This window comes from Venturia canescens, chromosome 1, assembly GCF_019457755.1.
Source record: "Venturia canescens isolate UGA chromosome 1, ASM1945775v1, whole genome shotgun sequence".
Taxonomy (NCBI): Eukaryota; Metazoa; Arthropoda; class Insecta; order Hymenoptera; family Ichneumonidae; genus Venturia; species Venturia canescens.
The window spans coordinates 31177126-31203923 of NC_057421.1; the positions used below are offsets into that span (position 1 = coordinate 31177126).

General features: G+C 37.4%; 1 protein-coding gene across 6 annotated transcripts in view; it reads left to right on the forward strand.

Moving 5' to 3' along the window:
• LOC122418650 (cordon-bleu protein-like 1) overlaps positions 1-26798 on the forward strand; it is a 113493-nt gene that overhangs the window by 4458 nt on the left and 82237 nt on the right. Inside the window, exons 1-2 of one of the 6 annotated variants that reach the window (XM_043432912.1) lie at positions 23511-23688; positions 23820-23870. The exons of 2 other annotated variants lie outside the window; for them this stretch is intronic. Coding sequence is in view for 1 of the 4 variants with exons in the window: in XM_043432910.1 (XP_043288845.1) it covers positions 16867-16907 (41 nt within the window). In the remaining 3 variants the exon portion in view is untranslated. Of the gene's footprint in view, positions 1-16606; positions 16908-23510; positions 23871-26798 lie in introns of those variants that run through there. 3 more of the 6 variants (XM_043432910.1, XM_043432913.1, XM_043432911.1) reach the window with 3 other exon arrangements.

The window sequence follows — 26798 nt, forward strand, 5'->3', positions numbered from 1 at the left end:
TGGAAGCAGATTCAAATGATCGTTCTTGATGAAATTTGACGTCGAAAAAAGCAATTCAGACCACCTGACAAAAATATAATGATCCATAGATGATTATAAATGACGCTGAAGTTTGTAACGTTGGAGTCCAACGGAATGAACAAAAGAGAAAAATTAAATTATGATTCTCCAAATTTTCATTTCACGAATCATTCGTTCAGGATGGAAAACCACGAATTGCAAATAAGTGAGGGCACAAAATTGGAGAATTGAAAATTGTTTTTTTTTTCGTTCATATCGTTGGACTCGAACGTTGCAAACTTCAGCGTCGTGATTAGCAACGGAAAGGTGCACCGATAAAAAGGCGCAAAGACTTTGGTGTTCGGTTAAAATTTTCGTTGTCCATTGATCAGTCGTTTTTCGAGAGTAAGCATCAAAAAATTGATTCCGTTAAAAGGGAGAGCGAAACTATGAAAAATTCCGACTTTTATTTGTTACTCGAATGGAGAGATCTTACGTTGGAACTTGACACTCGCGTGTGTGTGTTAATAGACGTTAAATTACGAGGCGTAGAAAGATTTTGTCACTGAATTAATTAGCGTCAGCTTCCTTTTAGCGCGTAGGCGATTGATCCTCCGAATAAGAAGCGAGGCAATGACGCGTGGCAAAGGCACATCATTACTGTGAGAGATAAAAGCGAATGGAAACACTCCCGTGTGAATGGCTTACAGTGACACTAACATGATGAATTTAATTATCGAAATATTTGTAGTTGCTTCATTGTCAGTTGAAGAAATTATGTCCATTTCCAAATGTCAACGCTTTTGTGGCTACTCTTTCGACTGAGGATGCATAAGAAAGTGAGTGAGGATGGAAGAAAAAAGGACAGCGAACGGAGAAAACGGTCCACAGCACGTGAGCACGATTCTTTGGAGCACGATGACGTTAATTCACGTGGCGTCCTTTTCAAGATGTTTTCGTCTTTTGTTCAGTTGTCTCTTATGCAGCTGTGGGTCAGCCTCGTGTACTTGCAGTGACGTGTTCATAGTTTCAAGCTTTTTCCACTGACGTTACCATTCGAAAGAGTTGGTCGGTGCTTAGCTAGAAATTCGCGAGTACGAGACCGGTGTCTGTATCGTTTTTTTATCTCCTTGCCTGCCCCCGTTTCCTCTCATCGCGCGTGTGTAAAAAATCACGGAAAGAGGAAGTTTCTATATGGCAGAGAACAAGAAAGAGAAGAAGATGTTTTAATGAGATCATGGCTACTATTTAAAAATCTGCAGAAAAATCTGATTTTTTTACACAGCATAGAAAAATGTTCGAAAATTACGGTAAAAAAAATTGAGGGGAGGTTACCGAACATTTAAGCAAGAAAATAAGTATTAAAAATTGGACATCGTAGTGGCAGTAAATGGATCGTGATTTTTCAATCAAATTTTAGGGATCGTAAATGCTGGAAAAAAAAAATTAAATCATATACGTATTCGTTGAACATTTATCTTTTTAATGGCGTTATAAAAATATCAGGTCACCGAAACTTTAAGAATGAAATCATAAATTAACTACGATTATCGCTCACGATGAATCGTTGAATACTAGGTTCGGTACGACATCGGCAACACCGCTCTATCAGCTGTTTATATATATGTATATCGACGTATATCGTGTTTAGTTCTGACGTGCTTACATTAGTGTATCGGTACTGTACAGGCGTGTATACTTTCTCGGTATAATTAATAGAAAAATGTTTTTTGTTCATATTTATTCAAATATTGTGATAACAAAAATATTTGTAATCATAAATAATGACGTAACCTCAAATTCAAATAAATTGTTGGTTATGTGTATCAAGTCATATGTGAGTGACAAGCTATCAGTTTACCGTTGGCAAGGTAGATATATCTCTCCACCAACAACAAAGTTGCCAAATCAAAAAGTTAACTAGTCAAATTTTTACTAATAATGATATTTTTTTTATATAATTGATAATTACAACGGACTAATTGATTAGTTATGTTAATTTTTAAATCTATAAATTTTGAGAGAATATAATAGCACCAATCCCTTATCATGATAAAAAATTCAGTTGTTCAACGCTCGTGTCGTGGGCATGATCTCATTAACGAACTGTGCGTTGGATTAACACGAACAATGTTCCTGACAACTGAACACGCCGCGACCAGGAATCCCGCGAACTGTATCATATTTCTAACTCACGTCGTTCACGCATGAACACGAATAGGCGTAACCAACAAATATCTTAACGATGTTGGAACGTGTTGGGATTTTTTATCATTTTTTATCTAATAATTATCCACCGCACCAAGGAGCCTGATCAATTTTTATTCGGCGAATCTTCACAAATTTCCAACCTTTTGCTAAATACAAAAATCCGTATGAGCAATATCGAATTTTGCGAGTTTTATTTTTGTCGTTTTATTGGTATTCTGATTGGCTTCTAATACGTCCGAATAGGCCGTTATTTACATATAGTTTTTGACTTTAGACGATCACATATACTGATCAATTTTTATGCTTGAAAATGCCATGTATGTAACTAACCACAGCTTCCCTAACCACGATTTCAGCTTGGGAACAAGTATGCAAGTTCGGAAAAAATTTAAAGTGAGGGGAGCTTGTGTCCATTAACTTTAAATACCACTTACAGAGAAGAATTTTGTGAAGTCGAATTTGGCTGGCCGATATCACATCAAATTGTGTAAGAAATTGATGGAACAGAATCCCCGTAGTCGAAGGGCAATTACGGAATCGTTTGTTTTATTCTCAGTGAAAATATTATTTCAGATGTGAGCTTTTGGTAATCTCAAAACCAAACTTGTCAATAATATTCTTATTAAAATGATTTTTATTATTTTTTCGGCATGGGATTCATTTTTCAGACGATAATGTGGCGATGGCCACAGCATATTTTAATAATATATATCAATAGTCACGAGTGACGGTTCATTAGCATTGAAGTCAGCATGATTTGTCAACACTCATTTTATTTGATTGTCACACACTCACATATTGATAAGAAAGGTTTTTTTTATAAATAGATTGGTTAATGCTGCTCAAAAAGTACTTCAAACATAGAATCTCAATTCTCAATTTTTTACTGGATTCGATTGGAATTTTAATAATTGATGATTCGAAACTTCTGGATAAACCTTAATAATCTATAAAATTCCATACGCTAAAAGGAATAAAATGGTTTTTCAATATTAACCCTTAGTGTGTATCTGGGGTCAGGTTGACCCCAACATTTTTTTCTCACATGAATAGCATTTACGGATGAGCATCTCATAAGTAAAACCCCCAATATTAAGAAATCGTTATCCCCTCTCTAAAAGTAGGGAGCATAGCCAACTTCATACTCCAAAATAAATACACTTTTTGGAACGGTTGCAAAGTGGACTATTTTTCCCTTGAAGCATGGATCCTTGTCTGTAAAACTCTGTAAGGATTTTTTTAAAAACTCAAAATTTAATTTCTTACGAGAGATTTAACCGAAAGAATGCTTTTTACGCGCACTATCAACTTTGAGCACGTTTTTGAACAACGAAAAAAGATTTTTTTGGAAATCCGACTTTGCAGCCTTAAAGTTGGATCAATTCACTGCAAAAAGTGACTAAACTTTTTATTCCGAAAAGCGCACAGTTACCGAGATATTCGATGTCAAAAATGACCTGGAGTCAAAGTGACCCCATGTGCACGAAATGTGTCTCGCTGTGAAGGTGTGCACACTAAGAGTTAAAACATGAATTCTAACTTTTATGGTATGTATTCATTATAAAATTGTTTCTAATGCTCGTACAATAATAATTTTACACTCCACTCCAGAGCTTATTTGATGTACACAAGCAGTTGGATACAATCAATGACTTAATTTATTCAAATTGTTTTGTCAGAAATTTCATCAAAGGATAATGAAAATACATTAAAAAGCAGCATTCATTGATTTAAATTACATGAGCATTCTTATCAAAATCACCTGGTGTAAGTTCGGTTAAATTTTATTCTATAACAATTTGACAAACATGATATATAGGTCTAGAAAAACCGGCTAGACTGAGCTAGTATAACAAAAAACGAAACTTCGATAAAATCGAACGATGAGAAAGTTCCGAAAAAGTACTACCGATGGAAATATCTTTCGCTCGTTATTAATCGGTTGTATTTCGTTATTTCCATTCGTACACTCTCACAGTCAGTGCCAGATTTAAATGCTGACACGAAATGCCTCCTGTACGATATTACAAATACATATTCAAACTCTCGAGTAGGTTTATGGTATGTGGTTTATTGTCAAATGCATAAGTAGGTGTACAGGCTGACCGAGTTAGTGAATTGTACAATAACGAGTCCCAAGGAACGTGTATGTAATCTCGAATCTATGTATGCACATTTGCAAGTGCGCTGCTTCGTGCACATGTAAATAAATGTATTGATATTTATGAGTTGTGCTCTAACAATCTTTGTTGGTTCAAACAACTATTTTATTCTATTAATTGTTTGATTAAATCATTCGTTCGAGCGATTATAATCTCGAGTTTATTATCAAACTCAATAAACTGAGTGATTGATAACGATCGAAGTGGCGATAGTGTTTGCTCTCAAAATGTATTGTTCCAGTACGAAATTTCTTTTACCTTCTCAGCGGACCGTTGACGGTTCCCGTGCCATCTGATTGTAGCAGGAATGACCTCAAATTAAGCCTGAGAACAAGACGATAAATTTTTATTGCAAATGTGGCGAACTTGACCCCGGAATAGCACAGCTGCGCCCACCTATTTTTGTTACTGGTCCATTCATCTCACGTCTTGTATCTCCTCGTTCAGCTTTATTGTTTTCATTTCGTCCTACACAAGATTATGCCTATATCAGCTGGCAGAAACCTCGGCCTTATGTAGCCCGAACGTTTTGTACGTTTAATAGGTTTCGGTATGCTGTGCACGTTAATAATAATAATAATAATAAGCATGTTAATTATACGGTGCAAACGATCTGCGATAAGTTCAAGTCAAAATTTATACATTTTTGCTCACTGAAAAAAATGTCTACACAAGCAGAAGAGTTACTTGCAAATCTCATTATTTATTCGACCATTAACTCGACAATTCTTAAAAATTCGTTAATTTGGCTATTCTTAATGAATTTTTCGTACTAAAAAACCTGTTAAAGTTGCTGCCTCCTCTTGAATCTCAGAACTGTACGGAGAGAGAAGAGAAACGAATGAGAGTTTTTTGTTACGGCGATTCGGCAGCCCACATACCCTTAAACGAGAGCTGTGAGATATTTCAATCCTGGCAGCTGGCTCATTTCGCATGGAATTTCTTACAAACTGTGTGAATGTAAGCGTGAGTGTCTGCATGTGAAAAAAAATAAATAAATAAAAAAAACTTTGTGTTCAGAGTGTTAGTCGGCTCCGGATAGCCGCGTTCCCGAACGTCGTTCTTTCGCGTGGTCTTTTCTTTCTCCAATTAACTATTGTAGTAAGACTCCCTCGAGCTTCCATTATATTACGTGTGGTACCGCAGAGCTCCCGAGGATACAGCTCCGTAAATTTGCTCTTGGTGAACCACCCGCGCTATGTACAACGACGTGTGTTCCATTTAAATACTTGAATAACACGCTCGTGCTGTTTGTATGTGGATTTTCATTCCAGTGTATACACACTCTTTGAAATTTTCGTTAATACATATCTGCTTATACTGAGTTAGTTTTAAGGGGGGCTCTGCGTTAGAAAGTCAAAAAAATCGATTGGTTCGGGAACGTTTTTAGGGTAGACGCAAATAACTCACCGTAGCGAACTCTTCGGTATGGTTTCAAGGATATTTGAAAAGTACAAAAACATTTTTTTATGCGAGAAATACTAAGTTGTACATGGTTTATGCGCCAAGTCTGATCGTCGAAGTTTCTCAGCTGCGTACAATGTCGAGATCGTGGGTATTGTCTGCAACAAAAATTCCACATTTTTTTTTCATTTTCATATATTTTCCTTCCATATGAACCTATAAAAATCCGAATATATTGCGAAATTCTACATTTACAGCGCGTTGAAGTGATATTCTTCTTTTTTAGAAGCGTTTTTTTTTTCAAAGTCACTAAAAATATAGAATTTCGTAATTTTTTTTCGGGTTTTTGTAGGTTCACGCGGAAGGAAAAAAATGGAATTATTCATGTACAAATTAGTATTTCTCACATTGAAAGAGAGTTTTTGTACTCTTGAAGTATTCTTGAAACTATACCGAAAATTTCACTATGGTGAGTTATTTCCGTGTATCCTAAAAACATTCCCGAAAACAATCGATTTTTTGACTTTCTAAAGCAGGGTCCCCCTTAAGGATCTCTATACGTTCAATAGTTGCTATACTGATCGTGGGTGGGTCGCCGCGGGACCAAATTCAAGTGTCGTTACAGTCAAATCTGCAATTCACAAATTGCATTTCGGCGAGAAATTTCGAAACTGAACTTCTGTGGTTATGAAGCAATTTCGGAAATTTACTTGGTATGGATTCCCGACCGTTGCACTCCGGGAACACAAGCTCGCATAATCGAAATATTTCTTTTCGATATTTTCATAACTCCCTCCGAAGGGAATGACTCGCCGTATTCATCGTTCAAATTTTAACGTCACACGCTTGTGTACCTTAAAGTATAAAAATATAGGTGGCGAGATTCAGCGCGACGTGTTTCGCCATAATGGGAAATTCTAGGCGAGGATAAAATCCACGAGAAGATGAATGTACGATTGTCCAGGCGTGTATATACAAGCAATTCCTATGGTCCTCATACTTTTCTGTTGTCTTTTCTTCTGGCATCCTTCACGTTTTATGTACCCGTTCGAGTTCCTTCGTCCTTCTCTCCTTTCTCTACTATATTCTCTTTCTCTCTCTTTTCTGGCTTATTTTCTTCGTCTACTTGTTCTAGACTAGAGAGAGCCAACTATCCGTGGATCCGAGATAAGAGAACCTCACCGAACGCTGCATAGGCGTCGATCGATATCTATTATTAATTTCAATAGGTCCGTTTACGTATTCGTGAAAGTATGTGTGCAAGCATTACTGAAATTCCACTGGAAACGAAATTTTGTTGAAACATTCAACACTTTGTTGCCTGAATCAAATAAAATAGACGAATATTTCATGTGGTAAATAAATGTTTGTTTCAATTTACAAAAATGTCGCTACAACTAACGAATACGTACCTAAAGATACCGGTTATTGCGAAGAACTTGACAAGTGCGTATAGCGAATGAATGAGTCTATTTTTACAATAATAAAATGTTCTGTTTGTCTCTGAGAATGCGAATGACTAAACTTTTTTATGCTTTCTAGGACACAAATCACTGTGTACATGACAAAATATGCTTTCGTAGAAGGAACAACCTTTCTGTTGTTTCAATAGTAGGAATAATTTAAATCGGAATATTTGGGGGTACAAAATGATGCTGAAGTTCGCAACGTTGGAGTTCAACGAAATGATGTAAAAAACTCTTAAATTATTCTGGTAAATCTTAAATTTTCTTCCCTGCAAAATTCGCAATTCGTATTTTTTCAACCAAAAATTTTTACAGCAATGATTCGTGAAATAAATAATTGGTGAACTACAAATCCTTTTTCGTTCGTTTCGTTGAACTCCAACGTTGCAAACTTCAGTGCCGCAGGTACAAAAGCTTAGTCAGCTGATTAAATATCCTGAGAAATCAACAAAATATCGATAGTTATAGCAAGAAAATGTTTTTTTGCGTCATTTCTAAAGACACAACCAAAGATCTGTACACCTCAACTGCGACATAAGAACTACAAGTAATCAATGGTTGAACAACAACAAAATAAATTTTGACCGAATAAAATTTGTTGGATCAACAAAATTGCGCTTTCAGTGTGCGAGAAAACCTTACGCAACAGATCCAATGAGGAGTTCAGTAGTTTTCCATTATTTTTCCTCTACGCACCCTAAAATCGTTGTCGCTTCCGTATGTAGACGCAGTTCTATCCCACTTCGATCGTCTATTTTGTACTATAATTGAAAATTTATTTTAACAAATGTACTAGAATTCATTGAGTCAAGAAAAATAGATGGTTTTTAACTCTTTTTTTCTGATGTTTCATTGATCAAAAAGTGACAAAACGATGAGGAATAATCTTAAAATCTTTCTACTATTTCAGTGTCTTACTCGAAGTGGAGAAGACGAATAAGTCAATTATTTTGTTTCACATTTGATTGAAGAGGGAAAAACAGGCATTTGTTATTTTTCAAGATATTGTCCGAATACACGACGTTGAAGTTTACAACGTTGGAGTCCAACGGAATTAACGAAAATAACATTTTTAATTCACCAATTTTTTATTCACGAGTCACTGGTGTAGATTGACAAACTACGAATTGCAAATTAGGGAGATAACAAAATTGGAGAATTACTGCAATTATTGGAGAGCTTTTTTATATCATTTTGTTGGACTCCAACGTTGCAAACTTCAGCGTCATCCGAATACTTTTAAACCGAGCAAATTATTATTGCGTATTTCTCGAATGAAGAAAAAGTATCGACGGTTCTTTTTCTCATCTTCAATTAATCGATTGGTCAACGATAACAATGGTATACACAACAGCTGTAACAATTCATATTTCACTCGAAATTGTGTGATTCAAGGAGGGATTTATTATCCTCGATTCGCGCCAATGGATATTCTCTCTGGCCATATATAACAGCGACGAGCACCGCGGCTCTGGGGTTTCTTTCGAAGCTGGAATTTACTCTGTGTGTATCCGCCGCTTGTGCTACTCGCACTGGCAGCTGAATAGAACTCGAAGCTGCTGGATTACCTTCGAGCATTGTACTCTACATATATATGGTCCTCTCCACGTGGAATTTTCCCTATTAAGATCCTCAAAGAAAGTGCGATTCTCCAGCCATACTTTATGGCTGGTTTTATTGCAACCTCGAATTTGATATCGTTTTTATTAGATTTGCTCAAAACATGTACTCCCGCACGAAGATTCTACGCAATAACAAAATCCTCGTTCGCTTCAAACTTGTGACTTATTTATTCGAGATAAATGTATATTTTTATTCGATGACAGAACGATTGTGGCTTTTTTTTCATCCAAATTTTTTTATCGTGTCCTCCTCCTTTTCCACGAAGTATTTTAGTTGACATTTAATTTTAACAAGCTGCAAAGCGAAACTGCTCTCTTATTAGAGCTCTCGAAGCTCCATTGCGATTGTTTCTTGCTTTTTCTCTTTCCTAAACGTATTTGAATTTCATCATTTGTAAATAATCATTCAATTATTTTTTCCGGATGCTTTTTATCCGTCGTTACATTACACACTTTGTAGCTTTTTCCAATTACGCCTCCCACGGATAAACTGAAAACGTTTATCATTCATAATACGGATTACAATGGATAAAAGTTACGAAGAGATTCGTTGCGTTTCGATTTCCATGGAGTCCCGTTCTTATGCATATATGCAATTTCGTATCAGCGTCGTCGTGAACGCGCACGGGTCAATTCGGGGCACATAAGCGAGTTCTCGTTCTTACCGTTCTCACCAATTTTCCTCACAAGCAAGCAAAAGTATCGACACTGAATTTCATTCTTCTCCAAAAAAACAACATCGGTCCCGTGAGAAAAAAGTTTTTTCGAATTTCTCAACGTCATTGGACAATTAGTACTCGATTTCAAGCGTTACGAGCCTGATTCAATGCGCGCGTTTACTCGAGTACGAGATCATTGGAAATGTGAAGAAACAAAAAAAAGTAAAATTCCGTTAAAACTCTGAGCAATACAAATAATTTTAATAAATTGGCCCAGAAACGAAAGGCCACATTCGGCATTAAATCAGGTGAAAATACGAAAAGCGGCCTCTCATATTCGTACGGAAGAGTTGAGAAAAATAAAGAGCATTGACGTTGCTATTGACTTGGCCTGGAATGTCTCGTACACGCTCTCGGGTATGTACACAAAAGGAAAACAAGACGAGTCGAGAGATACGAACGAGATAAGTCACTCGACCAGCCACGCGCTCTAATCAGGCTTTACCCAAGTCACTCGAGTATTTTAATAATAATGGAGTAATAACGAAATAATAATCATAACAAGAATGACAATAACGACGAGAGATCTGATTATTCAGGCAAGTTCGCCGGTTTCGTTTCCGGATGTGCAAGCACTTTCTACATGCACACACATTTCAATATGTCGCAACGTTCCTCCGACCATTTCTCTCTGAAGAACCTCGTCATTGGTGTGAAAACGCGGTCAGGAAACTGTCAGAATCGAGTCTATTTACAACAGTGGACAATTAAGGTTGTGTGGGGTCTAGTCGTCGTGAGTGAAGCGTGAGGGGGCGCCCTATGCTTGTGCACGGAACCGATGAATTATTACCAAATGTTTATCGTCAAATAATCGTCGTATTTGATGTCATTTTTCGAGGAAAAAATCCACATCAGTTTAAAAGAACATTTTTGACAAAGCAATCGTTGCAGCAATCATTTCTATTGGTTTATGGCATTATTTTCGATAATTTTTTAGAGATCAATTATTGCAAGACGAACTGGTAACAACGTAAATAATGACTCATGATAATGTGTTTGAGTTGGCAGCAAGAGTGTCGCGCAGCTGTCACATACTCGCCCCGTTCCTAACCTCAAAATCCGTCTACGCTGTTGCCATGATTCCGAAATCTTAAATTTAGTGTGCTCGATTTTTGGAAAAATTCGCGATTATAATAATCATCGAGGTAGAGCATGCCCGTAGAATCGTATTTTATGGGTGTCCAAATTGGGTCGATTTACGACGCTGAAGTTTCCAACGTTGGAGTCCAACGAAATGAACGAAAAAAACGTTTTTAATTCACCAATTGTTTATTTGACGAATCGTTGATGCAGCTTGAAAAACTACGAATCGCAAATTTGGCAGGGAACAAAATAGGAGAATTACTGGAATTATTGGAGATTTTTTTTCGATCATTTCGTTGGACTCCAACGTTGGAAACTTCAGCGTCATGTCGATTTTTACTTCTTAATTGAAGATATTATCACTCTATCAAAATTGTAAATAAATATTTCCAACTTATTTTTTGGCGAATGCATTGTAGCACAGATCTGTGAAAAGGGGCACGAGCGAAAATCCAAACTTGATTCATTACCCCTTTTAAAATCCTTTGAACTTTTGTTCGTAGGTGCATACGAACTCAGCATCGCAAACTCGTTGAAACTACGGAGAATTCGTGGCATAATCTCATGGTGAAGTTATTCCGCTTGTATCTCTCATCATGATCGTCTCGAACGCAAGCACACACGCTGACTGATGTCGCAGTACGAGCGATCGGTTCGCTCCTCGTTCATAGGCGAATAAGGCGAAGGCGTAGTTTCCAATCCTCCTTCCAACCTCTCGATTATTCTACACGCGACCCGATACATTTCCGCCTCGAGACAACCTCGCGACTCTTATGGAGGAAGTGGAATAACATTATTTCGTGTCCAATGAGTTTCAATCGATTAACCAGCAGCTGCGTCCCACAAATGCTCTCTCGTCGTCTCATTAATTCGCGCAGCCATCGTAAAACGGTGTGTGAAAAATAATTGGAAAATTATCGTGAATTACCAATCGAACGATCGTTCGTTTTCATATTTCAAACGCTTCTTTTTCTTTCACCATTTTTGTGGCGAATTTGCGAATTCGAATGCAGAGAGTAACAATTTTTTCACTCGCGATTAACGATATTCCGTGCGAATTGACAATTATTTGTAATTGTCTTTGATTACGCATCGTGCGAATGCGAGAAACGAGCTAATTACTGGAATAATTCTGCATGCTAATCCCGAGAACAACGCTTTTCGTCGTTCTCAGACAATTTGTTTGACGACTCGCGCAGTGTAACACGATGCACGTACATTTTAGTCCTCATTAGACCACGCAGCTTGGATTAAGAAAACCGAAGGTGGAGTTTTTACGCTGTTGAATAGTACGAATCGATTGTTGTTCAACGTTTTTGAGAAAAGTCTCCAAAATATTGAACGGTCATTTCAAATTGCCTGTGAATTCGTCATTCCCAATAATCACCACTTCACAGGTCTTGCTATTTTAAATATTAAACAACGAAAACATAATTAGGATAGCGAATATAATTTTATGACACTGATGTTTGCAACGTTGGAGTCCAACGAAATGATTTTAAAAAAACCTCCAATAATTCCAGTAATTCTCCAATGTCGTTCCCTGTCGAATTGTCAATTCGTAGTTTTTCAACTAGCATCGATACTTTGTGAAATTAAAAAATCGGTCAATGTCAAATGTTTTTTTCCTTCATTTCGTTGAACTCCAGCGTTGTAAACTTCAGCGTCGTAATATTTTTCGCTATCCAAGATTACGCGATGATACTTTTTGTAGGCAAAAATGAATACGTACTGGATAAATTTGTAAAATTTGGACGCTGGTTACCATCTAGTTTAGCAGCAAATTAATTATTGAATATCGACTTTGCTCTGACACTTATCACTCGAGCACGCATGAAAGTCGGGTACACACATGGAAAGTTACTGAATTTTTTCATTAGTTCTATCCAAGATTTCGTAAAAAAATCGATCGTTGTATTTCGTGGATATTCGAGAATACATAAGTTTTTTAGTTTTTAAACCTCACCGTCGAAAATCGGTTGAAATATTAAAAAATATCTGATGAGAAATCTTTCAGATAACGAGACGAAAAATGGATTGGTAACGCGTTTGACAACGCTGCATTCAATTTATGTTCACACGTGACGTCAGTTCGACCTTTCCCTCATATTTTGTCGTTCGTTTGTTGCGCCACGTTTTTTTTTGTCAGTTTTTACAAAACAACCATTTTTATCCTCATAAACTTTTTTATCATTCATTTATTCATTTCTCTCGGCTGCAATACTACTTTGGACAGTAAACTCACTTCATAACTTATAAAGTTTGTAAATAAAGCTGAAAGCGTGACATCAACAGCAGCGACAGCTGTTGCACCATGCTAGACAAAATGAACTCTTCAAACGTTTTTTTTTATAATAAAATTGTATTAAAATGTTAGTTCTTTACCGATTATATTTCTAAAATAATAAAATTATTATTTTAAAGTAAGTTTCGTCTTTTGAAATTTTCGAAAAATGTAGTTGGTGCAAAAATCACGTAGCCGTCACCTATCTACCTTAAAAAAAAAAAAATTCACTACGAAATCGTAAATAACTTCCATTCCGTCATTTTAAGTATGGGAAAACAATGGAAAGTCGTTTGCTCCATATTTTGTACACGATGAATTTCTATAATTCGTGACTGATACTCGTCGCTTTTAGACAAAACTTATTTGTCTGGTCAATTAATTTGATTACGCTAATGAGCTGTAATTAACGATCAACGATCCATGCGACGATTAGGATTTTTCCATTTGACACAAAAATACCAAGAATCAGTTGATCAACTGCATTGTTCGTGAATGTGATCTGCTGGTAAACGTAGCGAATCGATCGGTCTCGATCATCCTCGAGGAAGTATGCTTCCTAAAGATTTGACCGTATATTTAAATACGCATGAGTATGTAAAAGTGGATGGAATGGGAAGGAGACACTTGGAGATTGTCCGGCACGTATATACAGTCATGAAGTTCCTATGTGCTTAAAACGTCAAAGCATGAAATGCTCGCTGTTGGATGAGTGGAAAAAGAGCAGAAAAAAGCGTTGGCGCAATCATGCAATTCACCGGGCGAAGAAGCCTCGGAAATGCGCGAAGCGTACTATTTATATTTGTTATTAGCATCGAAGAGAAAACCAGGCTTGCGATGATCTTGGCTCCGAGCCAAAGTCAAGACGTTCCAGTATGTGTTTGCATGAATTATTGCGCCCGTCACGCTCAATTGCTGTACACAAGACATTGACGAGTCCGTCACACGTGGACAAACGCAATTTAAATAAAATGTGGTAGGAAAAATCAATTATATGTTGAGAGAAAAACGTCGGTCAACGAATCGTAAAATTGTGATTTATAACTCGCAGTTATCATTTATGTACTACGAGGCTAAGTATGTAATATTATTTTACGTTCAAAATAAATCATGTAAGAAAAACTTGGGTTACACTGGACATTAATGAGGCATTTTTCGAGGAGTCACATTCGGTGATTGAACCTCCTGCAGCCTCTAGAGTTTGTTACTTTTTCAATTTTTCGTACTGCTCTTCCAACGCTGTTAACCGTGGATTGGAATGTAAACAACAATAGAATTTATTCATTTGCAGGAAGTTTTTTTCGAGTCGTATGAACTCGAATTCTATTTGTATTGGAGTAAAATCAAAAGTCTGAATCTGTCGAGATTCGGTCCCCGAAAATTCGCACAAATTCGATTAAAAAATACCTTGCAGTTGCTACAAAATAGTGAGAATAATCTAAAACTTTCAGACTTTTCTGGAATCTTACCTAAAAGTTGTGACGAGCTTTTCATAAGCTTCATTTTATTCAAGACGTCGCTTCTTTTCCAGCAGCTTTGACGTAATGCGCTGAAATCGTTGTATAACAAGTAACAGTTATAGAGACGCTCCGCGCCTGAGGCAGCGCAACCCGAGTTGCGTTCGAGTTCTATAGATCTCGTGGGTTACGGTCGTGCGGGCGCGGGTCTCCAACAAAATGTCGGCGTTGATCCAGCACCGTCGTTTTTCCTCTTTTCCACGGTTAGTAACCGTGTCGAGGAGCGTCCAAGAAATAGGAAACGGGAAACGCACTATCAATCACAAACTTTCAGTTGTCGGAGAACGAACAGGAATTTTGAAATGATTTTGTCCGTTGAATTATTCTCCAAAGTATTTTGCATACAACGATGACTCGTCACTGTTTTCTAAACTGATTTTCACTCTTTTTCTGCGAGAACTTTCGCAAAGATCACAAAAATAAAACTTTCTGATTTCGGAATAATGACAGGTTTTGATCGAGTGGTTTGAGAGGTTAAGAATGCTTGAAATGCTCGTGAACCGATCGTGTTCCACTGCGCTGTCCGGACAGTGAGAAAATTCGCCACGCGCGGCGCCACTCATATACTTCGCTCCTCCGGAGACTGACACGATGACGGACTTTTTCGTAGATTGATTGATGAATAATCGTAAATCAAATTGACTGAGTGGCTAACTTTTACATATTCAAACTAATTCGACAGACACATTAATTGATTGTAATGAATTCACTCGTCCGTTTTCCGTTACTCCGATAATTCGCGACACATGGATGAGAAATTGAGGGTTCGTGATACTTTTTGCGTCGATACAGTCACGATCAAAACATAGAAATCGAACGCGACACAATCATTGAGGAGGAGAGTGACGAGTTGTAACGAAATTTAGATGGAAATTACTTAGAAAAAAAAATTCGCGTCGCAATGACGTGAAAAAATCAAAACATAGTTTACGTGCTTTCTGAACGATGGTAAAATATCGAAGATTTTCGTAAAGACTGAGATTTTTTCGGAATTTCATTCCATCACAATTTTTCGTATCAATACAAATTTTATTCAGCTTCATTTGGATTTTCATCACATTTTCTGCAAAGAAAGCAAATGGTTTTTTCGTTTTTCTGAACTTTCAGCAGAGACTGTACACGCTCGAGGAATTCTCATTGAAAAATGCAAAGTTTCTCCGTATGTAATCGATACTCCATTAAACTGTTAACGTCTGTACGAATTATTTTAATTGTTACGACGCTGATTTAACTTGTTTAGCCGAGGAGTTACGGTTCATCATTTTTTTTCAAGACACGTTCGAAACGATGTTTGAAACAATTGCAACGAATATTGTGCATTCTGTCGATTTTTCATGCATCATTTTTTCTGTGTATGGTTTTGTTAAATAAAAATTCAGTTCAACGGAAAAAATGCCTCCGCAAGTATTTGGATAATGAAAAATAAAATTTTTCGAACGATAGAAAATGCTATTTTTCATTTCACCAACAATTTGTGTGGGTTGAGATACTAAGAATTGCAAATTAGTGAAGGAACAAAATCGGAGAAATACAAATTATTTTTTTCCCTTCATCCCGTTGGTCTCCAACGTTCCAAACTTCAGCATCATTAGTCCAACGTCTATTTCTAGATAAAAGAAAAAAACATTTTCTCTGTGATCGTTGTCGCTAAAGATTATTCCTACACATACGCGAAGCTGTTGAAGGGAATAGTTGCGAAAGTGTTGGTCGAATAACCAAACCTGAGAATTATGCTTCTGGCCCATAATTTATAAAGCAAGCGTTTGCTTCGAAAAAGATATACGATAGTTTAATTATTGGTGAAAATTTCTCGAACGACTGTAAATAGGCGCAATTACCGTTGAAACGGTTCGGAAGTGAGAATAACGCCGCAGAGTGGGGGTGGTCGAGAGAGAAAGAGCGGTGGCCCGAGGTGGGGGGGGGGGGGGGGGAGGCACAAGAAACAGGTGAAGAAAAAGAACGGAGAGAAACTCTTTGGTAGAGGAAACCCTGATGTATCTGTCCGACCAATAAGAAGAGTTCGTTTCAACCCTCCAGCTGCTCCAATTGGCTCGATCATTTAGCACGTGACAGCTCCAACGGTCAAAGCGGCTCGTGCGTGAAATTCAACTGCAACGGACTCTCCGGGCTTCGTAAAAATTTAAATGTTGTTATCCGCACGGCGTGGCACAACAGTCTGTCGTCAAAACGCCGCGAGTCATGTCGTGAATTTGTATGTTTTGTTCGTTTCTTCTCGTTTGTTTTCCCTTTCATTTTTTTTCTGTTCGGTGCTCCATCAACTGAATTCACGAGTCAATATTTCGACGAGTTCGGTGATAATTCGGAGATTTACACGCGAGTGTGTTCATTTGTGTTCATTGTGTGCGTGTTTATAACCTAGAAAGGATTATCGATTATTATGATGGGACTGAAGCTACGAAGATTCCTGAAAATTCGTCGGTGAGTCGTATTTTTGTTTTTTCTACCTTCGTTTCGTAATTTAACTTCGGAATTCCGTGTTTAGACGAAATATTAGCCTCGTTGAGTAAATACATGTTATATGTTTATGGAAACCCTCTATTTTATTATTTTTTTCTTCCTCAAAGTATCTCTGTAAGCAGGTTCACTCTTCGAAAACTCAAAACAAGCCAAATAATCCATTTTCCGATAATTCGTTCGACCAGACGGCACGATTTTTTCGATAAATGTTCAAATGAGCCTTTTGTTCCGGCTTCACGTTGGAAATAATGCAATTTTGCATTGTGTAAAATCAACAAATGGAGAATTACGTTCCAAATCGATGCTCTTCTGTTTTTAATTAAAACGTCACTACATTTGAAACAAAATATAATTTTCTTCCTTAAAGTCTCATTTTATAATACCGCCGTTTCCTACTCTCGGTCAGTTTTTTTATTCCCCGAAGCTGCCACAATCAATTATTTCACATCGATGAGGAAGCTAATAATGTTTCAGTGAATAAGATAGAAATGCGGCAGCGTGTTGACGCCAGATGCTTTCCAAACGAGAAAAACGTGCGTATATCTATTCTCGAGATCGGACGATTTATCATTTGACAACAGTTCTTACAAGCCAAAGTTGTTATCACACGCGAGTAAAGTGTGTATAGTTGTAGAGGCACGTTCGGTCCTGTGTTTATCAATAATAATATTTATGAAGTGACTTTCGAAACAAGTGTGTTCTGTTCCGTACGAAATTCGTCGTACCTACTTCGTGGAAAATGATCGATCCAACATCGCGTGCGACGTAAATATCGTTGTGCAGAATATCCTAAACTTTTTGCTTCCGTACGTTGTCGTCTCACAGTCGCCCAAAAATACGAGAAGCAAAGTCATTTGCGAGATAAATATTACACCGAGAAAACGACCGAAATAAAGAAAATTTATATTTTTGTGGGTGGAGAAGTGTAAAAATTGAATAATCGTTCGATGCATTCTCTTCTGACCGAATTCATTTTTTCGAATTCATTTTTTCGTGTTTTTATTCTTTTCTTTGTTTATTTCGATCGGAATTTCACAGGATCGGTTACCAGTGGAAATATCTTCATATGACATTTAAAAAATACTATCTCAAGATTACCGTGCGATTATTGAATCGAGCAATCGCTTCGTAAAATAAAATGGCAGCAAGTAAAAAAAATTCTCGGAATTTCGAATATTTTTTCCAATATTCCCCTCACTTTCTACGATTTCTCAAGTGCCATTCTCAATATGAACGCAAAAATTGGCGAATTTCTGGTAAAATTGAAATTTTTCATGTGTCACGGGTCGTATTCGTTGCTGTTTCCACGAATAAATTCTAATTCCTCTAACCGAAGATATTTTCTAGTTTGACCTTGAGACGAAGGGGAATAATTTCTACGTCTCGACGACTCGGAAAGATTTCTTTCCTACTTCGGTGTACATATGTTTCATGGTTGTAAGAAAAAACGGAGAAACTTACGTTGAACTTAAATCGACGTGTGTCTCGTGATCATAAAACTGACTTTTGGTCACGCTTTTTTTGTATCAGCTATTCGTCGCTGAACGGTATTATTTTATTTTCAATATAAATTTATTTTCCTCTTATTTGAAATAATTGTTTGGAAGAATTCAGACATGAAAGAATTGAAAAATCGTTTATAAATTCGTCATTTTCTTCATCGAGTTTCGTGCCATAGAAAAAATATATTTGTTGATGTCAACGACAACAGAAAATGGTCCTGTTTATTTTTCGTTGAACTGTCGTTGACCTCGTCGCTGCGTAACGTTCCGCGGCATTGAATTTCTGAACTTTCTGCAATAAAGCGACCTCATTAGGTCGAATTACCTTCGAGACAAAAATCATAAAAGTGAAGGAAATTAGTGGATGAAAAATAACTATAAAATTTTATTATTACGTTACACTTTTTTTTATCGCGCGCGGAGCATCGTTTTTAAAACGGTATTTTTTCTCACTAGTCATGCTCACATGAGATATCAATATTAACGAGTTGTTAGACCGAAGACCGATAAAATCTGATAAAAACTCGAAAAAGCATGGAATTTCTGTCACAATAATATGGCGGAATTGTCAAGAATGAATTTGAAACGACGACGATGTTCGTCGTGTTTTCAGAGAAAGCATCGATGTGAGATGAGATTTGTCACAACAAAGATTTTTTTCCGTTCGTTCGAGCTGAGTCACAAATTGACTTTGATCGCCAAACTTTATCGAAAAAGTAATGAACGTTCGGGAATGAGTTTTTCTTTTTCTCACCGATTTCATTTTGTCATTGTCCAATTTATACGGACACTCGTTCGAGTCTCATGAGTTTGAAAAACATTATAGAAGAAACAGATTTAGAAAAACGAATAATTAATCCCTTACCACGAGAATCTAAGGGCTTCGGGGCAATCGGTTTTGCGATAAAATAGATTAAGAATTTCTCGTAGAGAACTATTGTAAGAAAGATAAGAAAACTGCGATCGAGAGAATCGAAGTGTTCCCTCGAGTTTCGTTGTCGGCGTGTTTTTTTTTCGATTGCAATCGTGCATTAGAGTCTCTCTTAACTGTCGAGATTAAATTATTTCTGATTAATTGATGACATAGATGATAACAGAAAAACTTTTCTCAGTTTATTTTGATTATTCGCCGAATGTGTGCCGAGTGCAGAAATGAGCGCCAAAAAAAAAAACAAAAACTCCCGACTGAAAAACTCCTACACTTAAGAAAATAGTAATAAACTTTTTATCGTGAAAAAAATCATTAACGCTGTGAAAATGTCACATATTTTTCTATCACTTATGAAAGTTGCTGGAAGAACTGTTTGCCAACGCCTGCAAATTTCATATATATAAAAACGGGAAAACCACTGAAATTCGTAAGAGACCGCGTTAATTTGGAGAATCCGTTTTAATTTTTTTTCTCACGATCAAAGTATCCCCCTCAAAATGTTGACAAGACATTTTTTTATTACTCATTACTGTATGCAAATTTTTAAATTGAAATCTCTTTGTTAATTCAATAACCAGATGAACTTCCTTAAAGTTAATTAAACAAATAAGAACACTGTCCGGCATAAATAGAAAGTTATGTAAATAACTCGAGATAGTTATCATCTTTTTCAACGATAATTGTCGTCTTTTTGTCCTACGGGCAGTCGGGATGAGTTGAAAACGTTGCTCGATTGGGACCGAAAGATTTGTTTCCGATCAATTTTCGTATTTGTTTGTCAGGGTTTGCAACGAAATTGATTGAGGTAAATATTAGCTGATCGCGGCTCGGGCTCAAAGTTGCTCCAAATATAACGCTGATAAAAAGAACGAGCAAAAATTCCGAAGAGTTTTATCGATTGATAAAAAATCGCGTGTGCTTTGACTTTCTGAAAAAGTTTGTCGCGGGTATTGCGCCTAGACATTTGAGCACACCGGGGGTTTCCGTTCAGTCAAACTCGTTTGAGTGACGAAAAAAGGTGGTAAAAGAAATCGATCTTTCATTCCATCGTTTTAAAACGTTCTAGCAGAAAAAGTGCGACTTGGTCGAAATTTCGTTCCGCATGAATGTGGCCGAATGAAAATGAAACAACAATCGATGAATGAGTCATCGGCGCCGTTATCTCGAAACGCCAACTACGAATCCATGTCGACAGGTGGTTTGATCACGTGGCGGATCTCTCGCCCTCTCCCTTTCTCTCTTTTGCGTTGTCCTATCACTTCTCATTTGAAATGTGAATTTTAGAACTGAGTTTATCGAATGGAGGTTTGAGACCTTGACAATGACGCTGAAGTTTCCAACGTTGGAGTCCAACGAAATGATCGAAAAAAATTCTCCAATAATTCCAGTAATTCTCCTATTTTGTTCCCTGCCAAATTTGCGATTCGTAGTTTTTCAAGCCGCACCAACGATTCGTGAAATAAAAAATTGGTGAATTACAAACGTTTTTTTCGTTCATTTCGTTGGACTCCAACGTTGGAAACTTCAGCGTCGTACCTTGACAGAAATTTGACCTTGAGCGTTCGAAGAGCAGGAAGAATATGACGAATAATTAGTCCGACCGGCGAGCATTTTCAGCGTCGGAAAGCAATCGCTAAAAACGACGCTGAAGTTTCCAACGTTGGAGTCCAACGAAATGAATGAAAATAAAATGATTTATCCATCAGTTTTTTATTTCACGAATTATAATTGTGTAGATTGAAAAAACACAAAGTACAAATTCGACTGGAAATAAATTGGAGAATTACTGGAATTATTGGACAGTTTTTTAGATCATTTCGTTGGACTCCAACGTTGGAAACTTCAGCATCGTCGCTAAAAAACTGTATTCCCACGAAACCAAGTCCAATTGAGCACTTTTGAATGGAAAAAGCATTTTTTTTAGTAATTTAACCGTGTCGAATATTTGACAATGAAACCGCGCAATCGAATAAATAAATGTTGAATCGCTTGATCCGTTGATCGATGAAATAACGGTGGAAATTTGTTCAAAAGCTCGTAACTCTTCGCTCGGTTTCCGTTGCCTCGGTAACGTGCATTATATTAGTCTCGCGTATACGAGTTCGCCGCGCACACACCAGGTGCTCTAAGCATGACCACAACGTCATTTGCGAGCACGAGGTTCTTTTTCACGTTTTCGTGTTGTGGTATTCAAGGCGGCATGCGTTTTGTGCAACAGAGAGCGTTCAAGAGAATCACAAAACAAAACGGAGAAGACTCGTAAAGGAAAGAATATTAAAAAAAAGAGAGAAAAAAAAGAAAAATATACAGAGCGGGACTTTGGCATCCGAAGCTAATAATTTTTATTTCTTCTTCTCACCGACGATTGCGAAAATGAAATAGAAAATAAACGGGACAAACGTTTGAACGGAACGAAAATCAACCTTCGTACCAAACATCGACCGAATGAATGTTTCGAAGGTGAAAATTCGAGTCACGACAAAAACCAGTGAAAATTAGTGCGATTTTAGACCCTCTTTTGTTCTTGTTGGAATATTCCTTCGTTATTTTTTTAATGACGCTGAAGTTTGCAACGTTGGAGTCCAACGAAATGCTCTAAAAAAACCCTCAAATAATTCCAGTGAATCTTCAATTTTGTTCACTGCCGAATTTGCAAATGATCGAACCGAATGATTCGTGAAAGCAAAAATTGGTGAGTTACAAATCTTTTTTTCGTTCATTTCGTTGGAGTCCAACGTTGCAAACTTCGGCGTCGTTTTTTTTTTATTGTTTTGTTTTCATTGTTTACTGTTCATTACGAATACATAAGAACTAACCTACACTTTTATTGAGAACGGATAATAAATCGCATTTCAGTAAATTTTCAACCAGATTCTGCCGTACAATTTTGTTTTTTTATGATTGATTTTCATTTGAATGAAAAGTGATGGGCTGGACAAGTACTTTTAACACATATTTAAACGTAATTTGTACCGATCCAAAATCGACGTCGAATTTTCTTCCAAATCTCTGCCACCATAAAGTAACAAATTACTATACGTTTGATGTGATTTTTTTTGTATTCGAACGCTTCATAGAACGATTTCATAATGTTGAAACTCGGAATTACTAATAAAACACTTGTCCTCCGATTGATATCATGAATTTTAGTGCTGGACGTATCCTAAATGGTAACTTTTTTGATTCATTAGAAATTTCTCAAGTTCCTTATGGTTCCCGCAGGAATGAATATTTCGAATGACCATTAAATACTTGGCCTCGAATTGATATCATAAATTTTAGTGCTGCACGTAACTTGGATGGATTTTTTTTCAATTGATTCGGTTGTTTCCAGAATGATTTCAAGCTCGATTTTTCATTTCGTACGTTTTGTTCGATTTTTTCGACACTTTAATGAATAATTACAGATTCGTATTTTTTTTTAATTCGATGTTTTTTCATGATTTCTGAAATTTTTTGCGCATTGTGTGGTAATAATTTACAGCTCGTTTAATAATTTTTTTTAGGGAATTTTTTTTGTTCACATTTTTCGTGGTTACGAATATATCAGACGAAATGAAATCCTGTTGGGTGGTTTTTCACCCAACATAAGATCGTGGAAGTGGAGAAAAGGGAGAGAGAAAAGTTTCCCGGATGGTCTCGGATCTCTTTCAGAAGCAGACAGACGGAAGAGCCCACGGCGGACAGACGTTCGTGTACAATGTTACGTCACAGGTATCCTGACACACCGGCACTATGAGAATCGCGTGCAGATGTATATTCAAAGAAAACGAGAAAAATATGCGTCCAGCGTATCCGGAAAATCGAATGAATGAGAGAAAAAAGTGGGAGGGAAAACGGTCGCACGTTTTGGAAGTTTCTGTCCTCGGCTGCGTTATTATCGTAATTTCTACGCAAATTTTACAAAGGAGCGAGGGCTAAAATTTCGCACGATACAAAATCCACCGTGATTGAAACGAATTTGGAAAATCACAGCAAAAACGATGATCGACGATTACGACGGTGCTCGCAAACGCGAGGAGAGACGAGAATGACCGAATAGCGACCGCGAAAGTTGCCGAGCTCTTCGAAGCCCGTTACTCCGAGTTTTTCCCCTCTCTAATGTGTTCTCGCAGGTAGTCGGCACTTCAGTAGCGAGCCGACGGTTCACGGGAACTGTTAGCCGCACAGCTGCGCCACTCCACGTGTTGATATCGTCAGAAAATCCTCGTTTCAAAGCTTTTCCTTTGGGAAACTATTCGATCGAATTTACTGCTCTTTCGATATTTCGTGGAGCTCAAAAAACTATTGATTTTCGAGAACGTTCAAAGTGAGTGGATTTTTTCCATTTTTCAAAGTGATTCATTTCGTTTAGAACATAAACAACATTGAAAAACTCAAAGTGAACTGTGATATTTACTTATCATTTCGTATAATCGTTTTTGTGCCAACGGACTCAAGAATTTCTCTTACATTTCGGAGACTCGATATGTCCGAGTGGATTTAATCGAAGTGAGTAAAGTCTGTTGAATCCATCAAAGTTTTTTTTCTGACAGTGCCCAAAATTTAACTCCGTTCCCGACCGGAAAATTTCGATCGAACGCAACTGATAAAGAATTTGTCTAATCAAAGAAACACCAACCGATGTGGTTTCTATTATTGCGTCTGTTATTGCCGGAAAGTTAAAACAGCGTCTCGCCAGTTGGCGAAGTCGAATGAGTCACTTACAGGGAGAATAAGAGGGGATGGGAAGGCCTTAACGTCCGGCAACTTCGGCAATCATTGATTAAAACATTTGCATCATTACGGATGTCGAGTCCGGAGGATAAACGTTCAAACCGTATCGTGCGCCCATGCGCGTGCCTTTTCAGCTCATTTCTCTCCGTTGAATTGTTATTGAACTCGGATTCGATCAAGGTCTCGATGCCGATGACATTTCTCTATTAAGGCATCGATACGACGCTGAAGTTTCCAACGTTGGAGTCCAACGAAATGAACGAAAAAAACGTTTTTAATTCACCAATTATTTATTTCACGAATCGTTGGTGCAGCTTGAAAAACTACGAATCGCAAATTTGGCAGGGAACAAAATAGGAGAATTACTGGAATTATTGGAGATTTTTTTTCGATCATTTCGTTGGACCCCAACGTTGGAAACTTCAGCGTCATGGCATCGATGGAATCGCGAGTGTAAAAGAATTTTCACCTCAGTTGCTTCGATTGTTGCAGTAATAAAAATTTTGACGAGGAACAATCCTCGTCTGGCGTCCAATCTTAATTGAATTCATGAAAACCGTTACGAGCAATGGAAATTTTTTAAAAATCAGTCGAATTGCACGAAAACTCAATCAACATCTTCAAAATTCAAACAAACTGGTTCACGCATTGAAAAACTTCCAGTGAATCGATGCGAATAACTTGAATACGCATTTTTTGCAAAATATTATAAAAAGTGCATTAAAAAAAAATATTTTTCATGAAATTCGTGACTGTGAAGGAAAATTCGAATAGATTTATCGATCGGAAGATGAAACGAGCGAAAGTTTCGACGCGACGTATCAGTAAAAAAGTATTCGAATACGAGGATTTTCGGTATTTTTTTCCACCACAGTTTCTACAACCTCGAATAGCTCGATATTCTCATTTATAATTAGGCGAGAAAGTATCACCGATGAATAAATAATTGAGAATATTTTTCCGAAGGCGACTACTTCGCTTCGTGTTGTCATTCGAACTGAGCAACGGTAATTTGTACACACATTCAAGGTTACGAGATATCGTGCTACAATCGAGTATATACGAGCTCGAAAAATGATGCAGGTGTATTTTTCTTTCGTATCATTTTGTGTAACTGCTGTAGGAGAACACTGGAATAACATGGCGTTGAGTTTCCGCTGGGATATTTAGCCAACGACTAATTCCATTGAAATCTTTCGTGGCGCCGATAAACAAAGAAAGTACAAAATAACAATGCAAATATTCCTCGAGTCCGATGAGTCATTTGATCATCTTGCGTTTTGTTTGTTTTTACTTTTTTGTCCGCAGTGTCCTGAGATGTACACGAAAATCGTAAATTTCATGAGTTTTCATAGCGCTAATTTGTTATTTTTGTTAAGCTTTGCGTCGACGTCTCATTGCTTTATTTTACTCCCGATGCTAATATCGTCGTTTACTCGTGTTCTCGTGACCACGATGCTCTGTAAACTCGAAATATGACGCACGAAATATGACGCATTGTCAAATCTACGCGAATTCTTTCCAATCTCTCGATTTCTGCCTGTTTTTCTTTGCCTCGTATTTATTCTTCTCCGCGTTCCATCGCGATTTTTTCTCGATCTGAGGCAGCACAGAAGTTTTACGAGTCGGTGCCGAATCGATGTTTGATTATCTTAGGGTGAAGCCAAAACGGCGTAGATCGAGAGATAAAACCTGTCGCAACTGTCGCTCTCTGATTCTCTTCGCTCAACGAGCCAAGAGGATTGAAGCATCAAAATTTATTCTCTGGAAACGATCCGTTTCACAGCTTATTTTCAAACGATCAATTCAACGCGGAATATGAAAATATGCATGGGGAATAACTCATGTTACCAGGAACTCGGAGGATCAACGGTTATTCAAACGACCTCGAAAGTTTTGTGATTCGCTGAAATGGAACTTGATGCAATCGTCGAAAAAACGCGAGTTTGAGGAAAAAACGCTCTTCGTCTTTCAAGACATGTTAAAGGGTGGTCGCCGTGGAATGCACGAACGAGTTTCGCGATATCGAGAGATCGAACGAAAAGTCTTGGAGCAATAATTATAGAATCATTTCTGCGGCTTGTCATGCTTCGATCGTCACGTGAAACGTGCTCTTCTCGATGCTCGTCTCTCCGGCGAGGCAGCCGCTCCTTGTAGGCTCTCTTCCGTCTTCGTGTTTCCTTCTTCATTCTGCTTTTTCTTCTTCTTTTTTTTTCTTATTTCGTTTTATGAAGTTTGCGATCATCTGCGTACACGCGGATGATTAAAAACTCATTTTCTTTCCGTTCAATGTGGAAAAAGAAACACGAATATTGATTAAATTACTCCACGAACATGAGAATCGAGGTTGGGAAAAAATTGTATCGGCTGTTCGTTGCGATTGTTTGGGAAACTTTCAGCTGGAAACGTCTCCGTCAGGTATTATTCTGGCATTATTCGTTATTCGTTATTCGACGGCATTGCATTCATCGCTTGCGTCCTTAACGAGCCAACCTTCTGCCGCCGAAAAGTAGTTATTCTTGTTAAAAATATATGACTGTAGAAAAAATGGGTAAACGTGGATGCACGTTCCATGCGAACGAGGATAATGACCCGAGAACCGTAAGCGAAATTTTTAGGACGGATTTTTCACCTTTTTATACAGTGTTTTTCAAATTATGTTACAATTTTGTAACTGTACAAATGATGCAAGTGAGTGCAAAG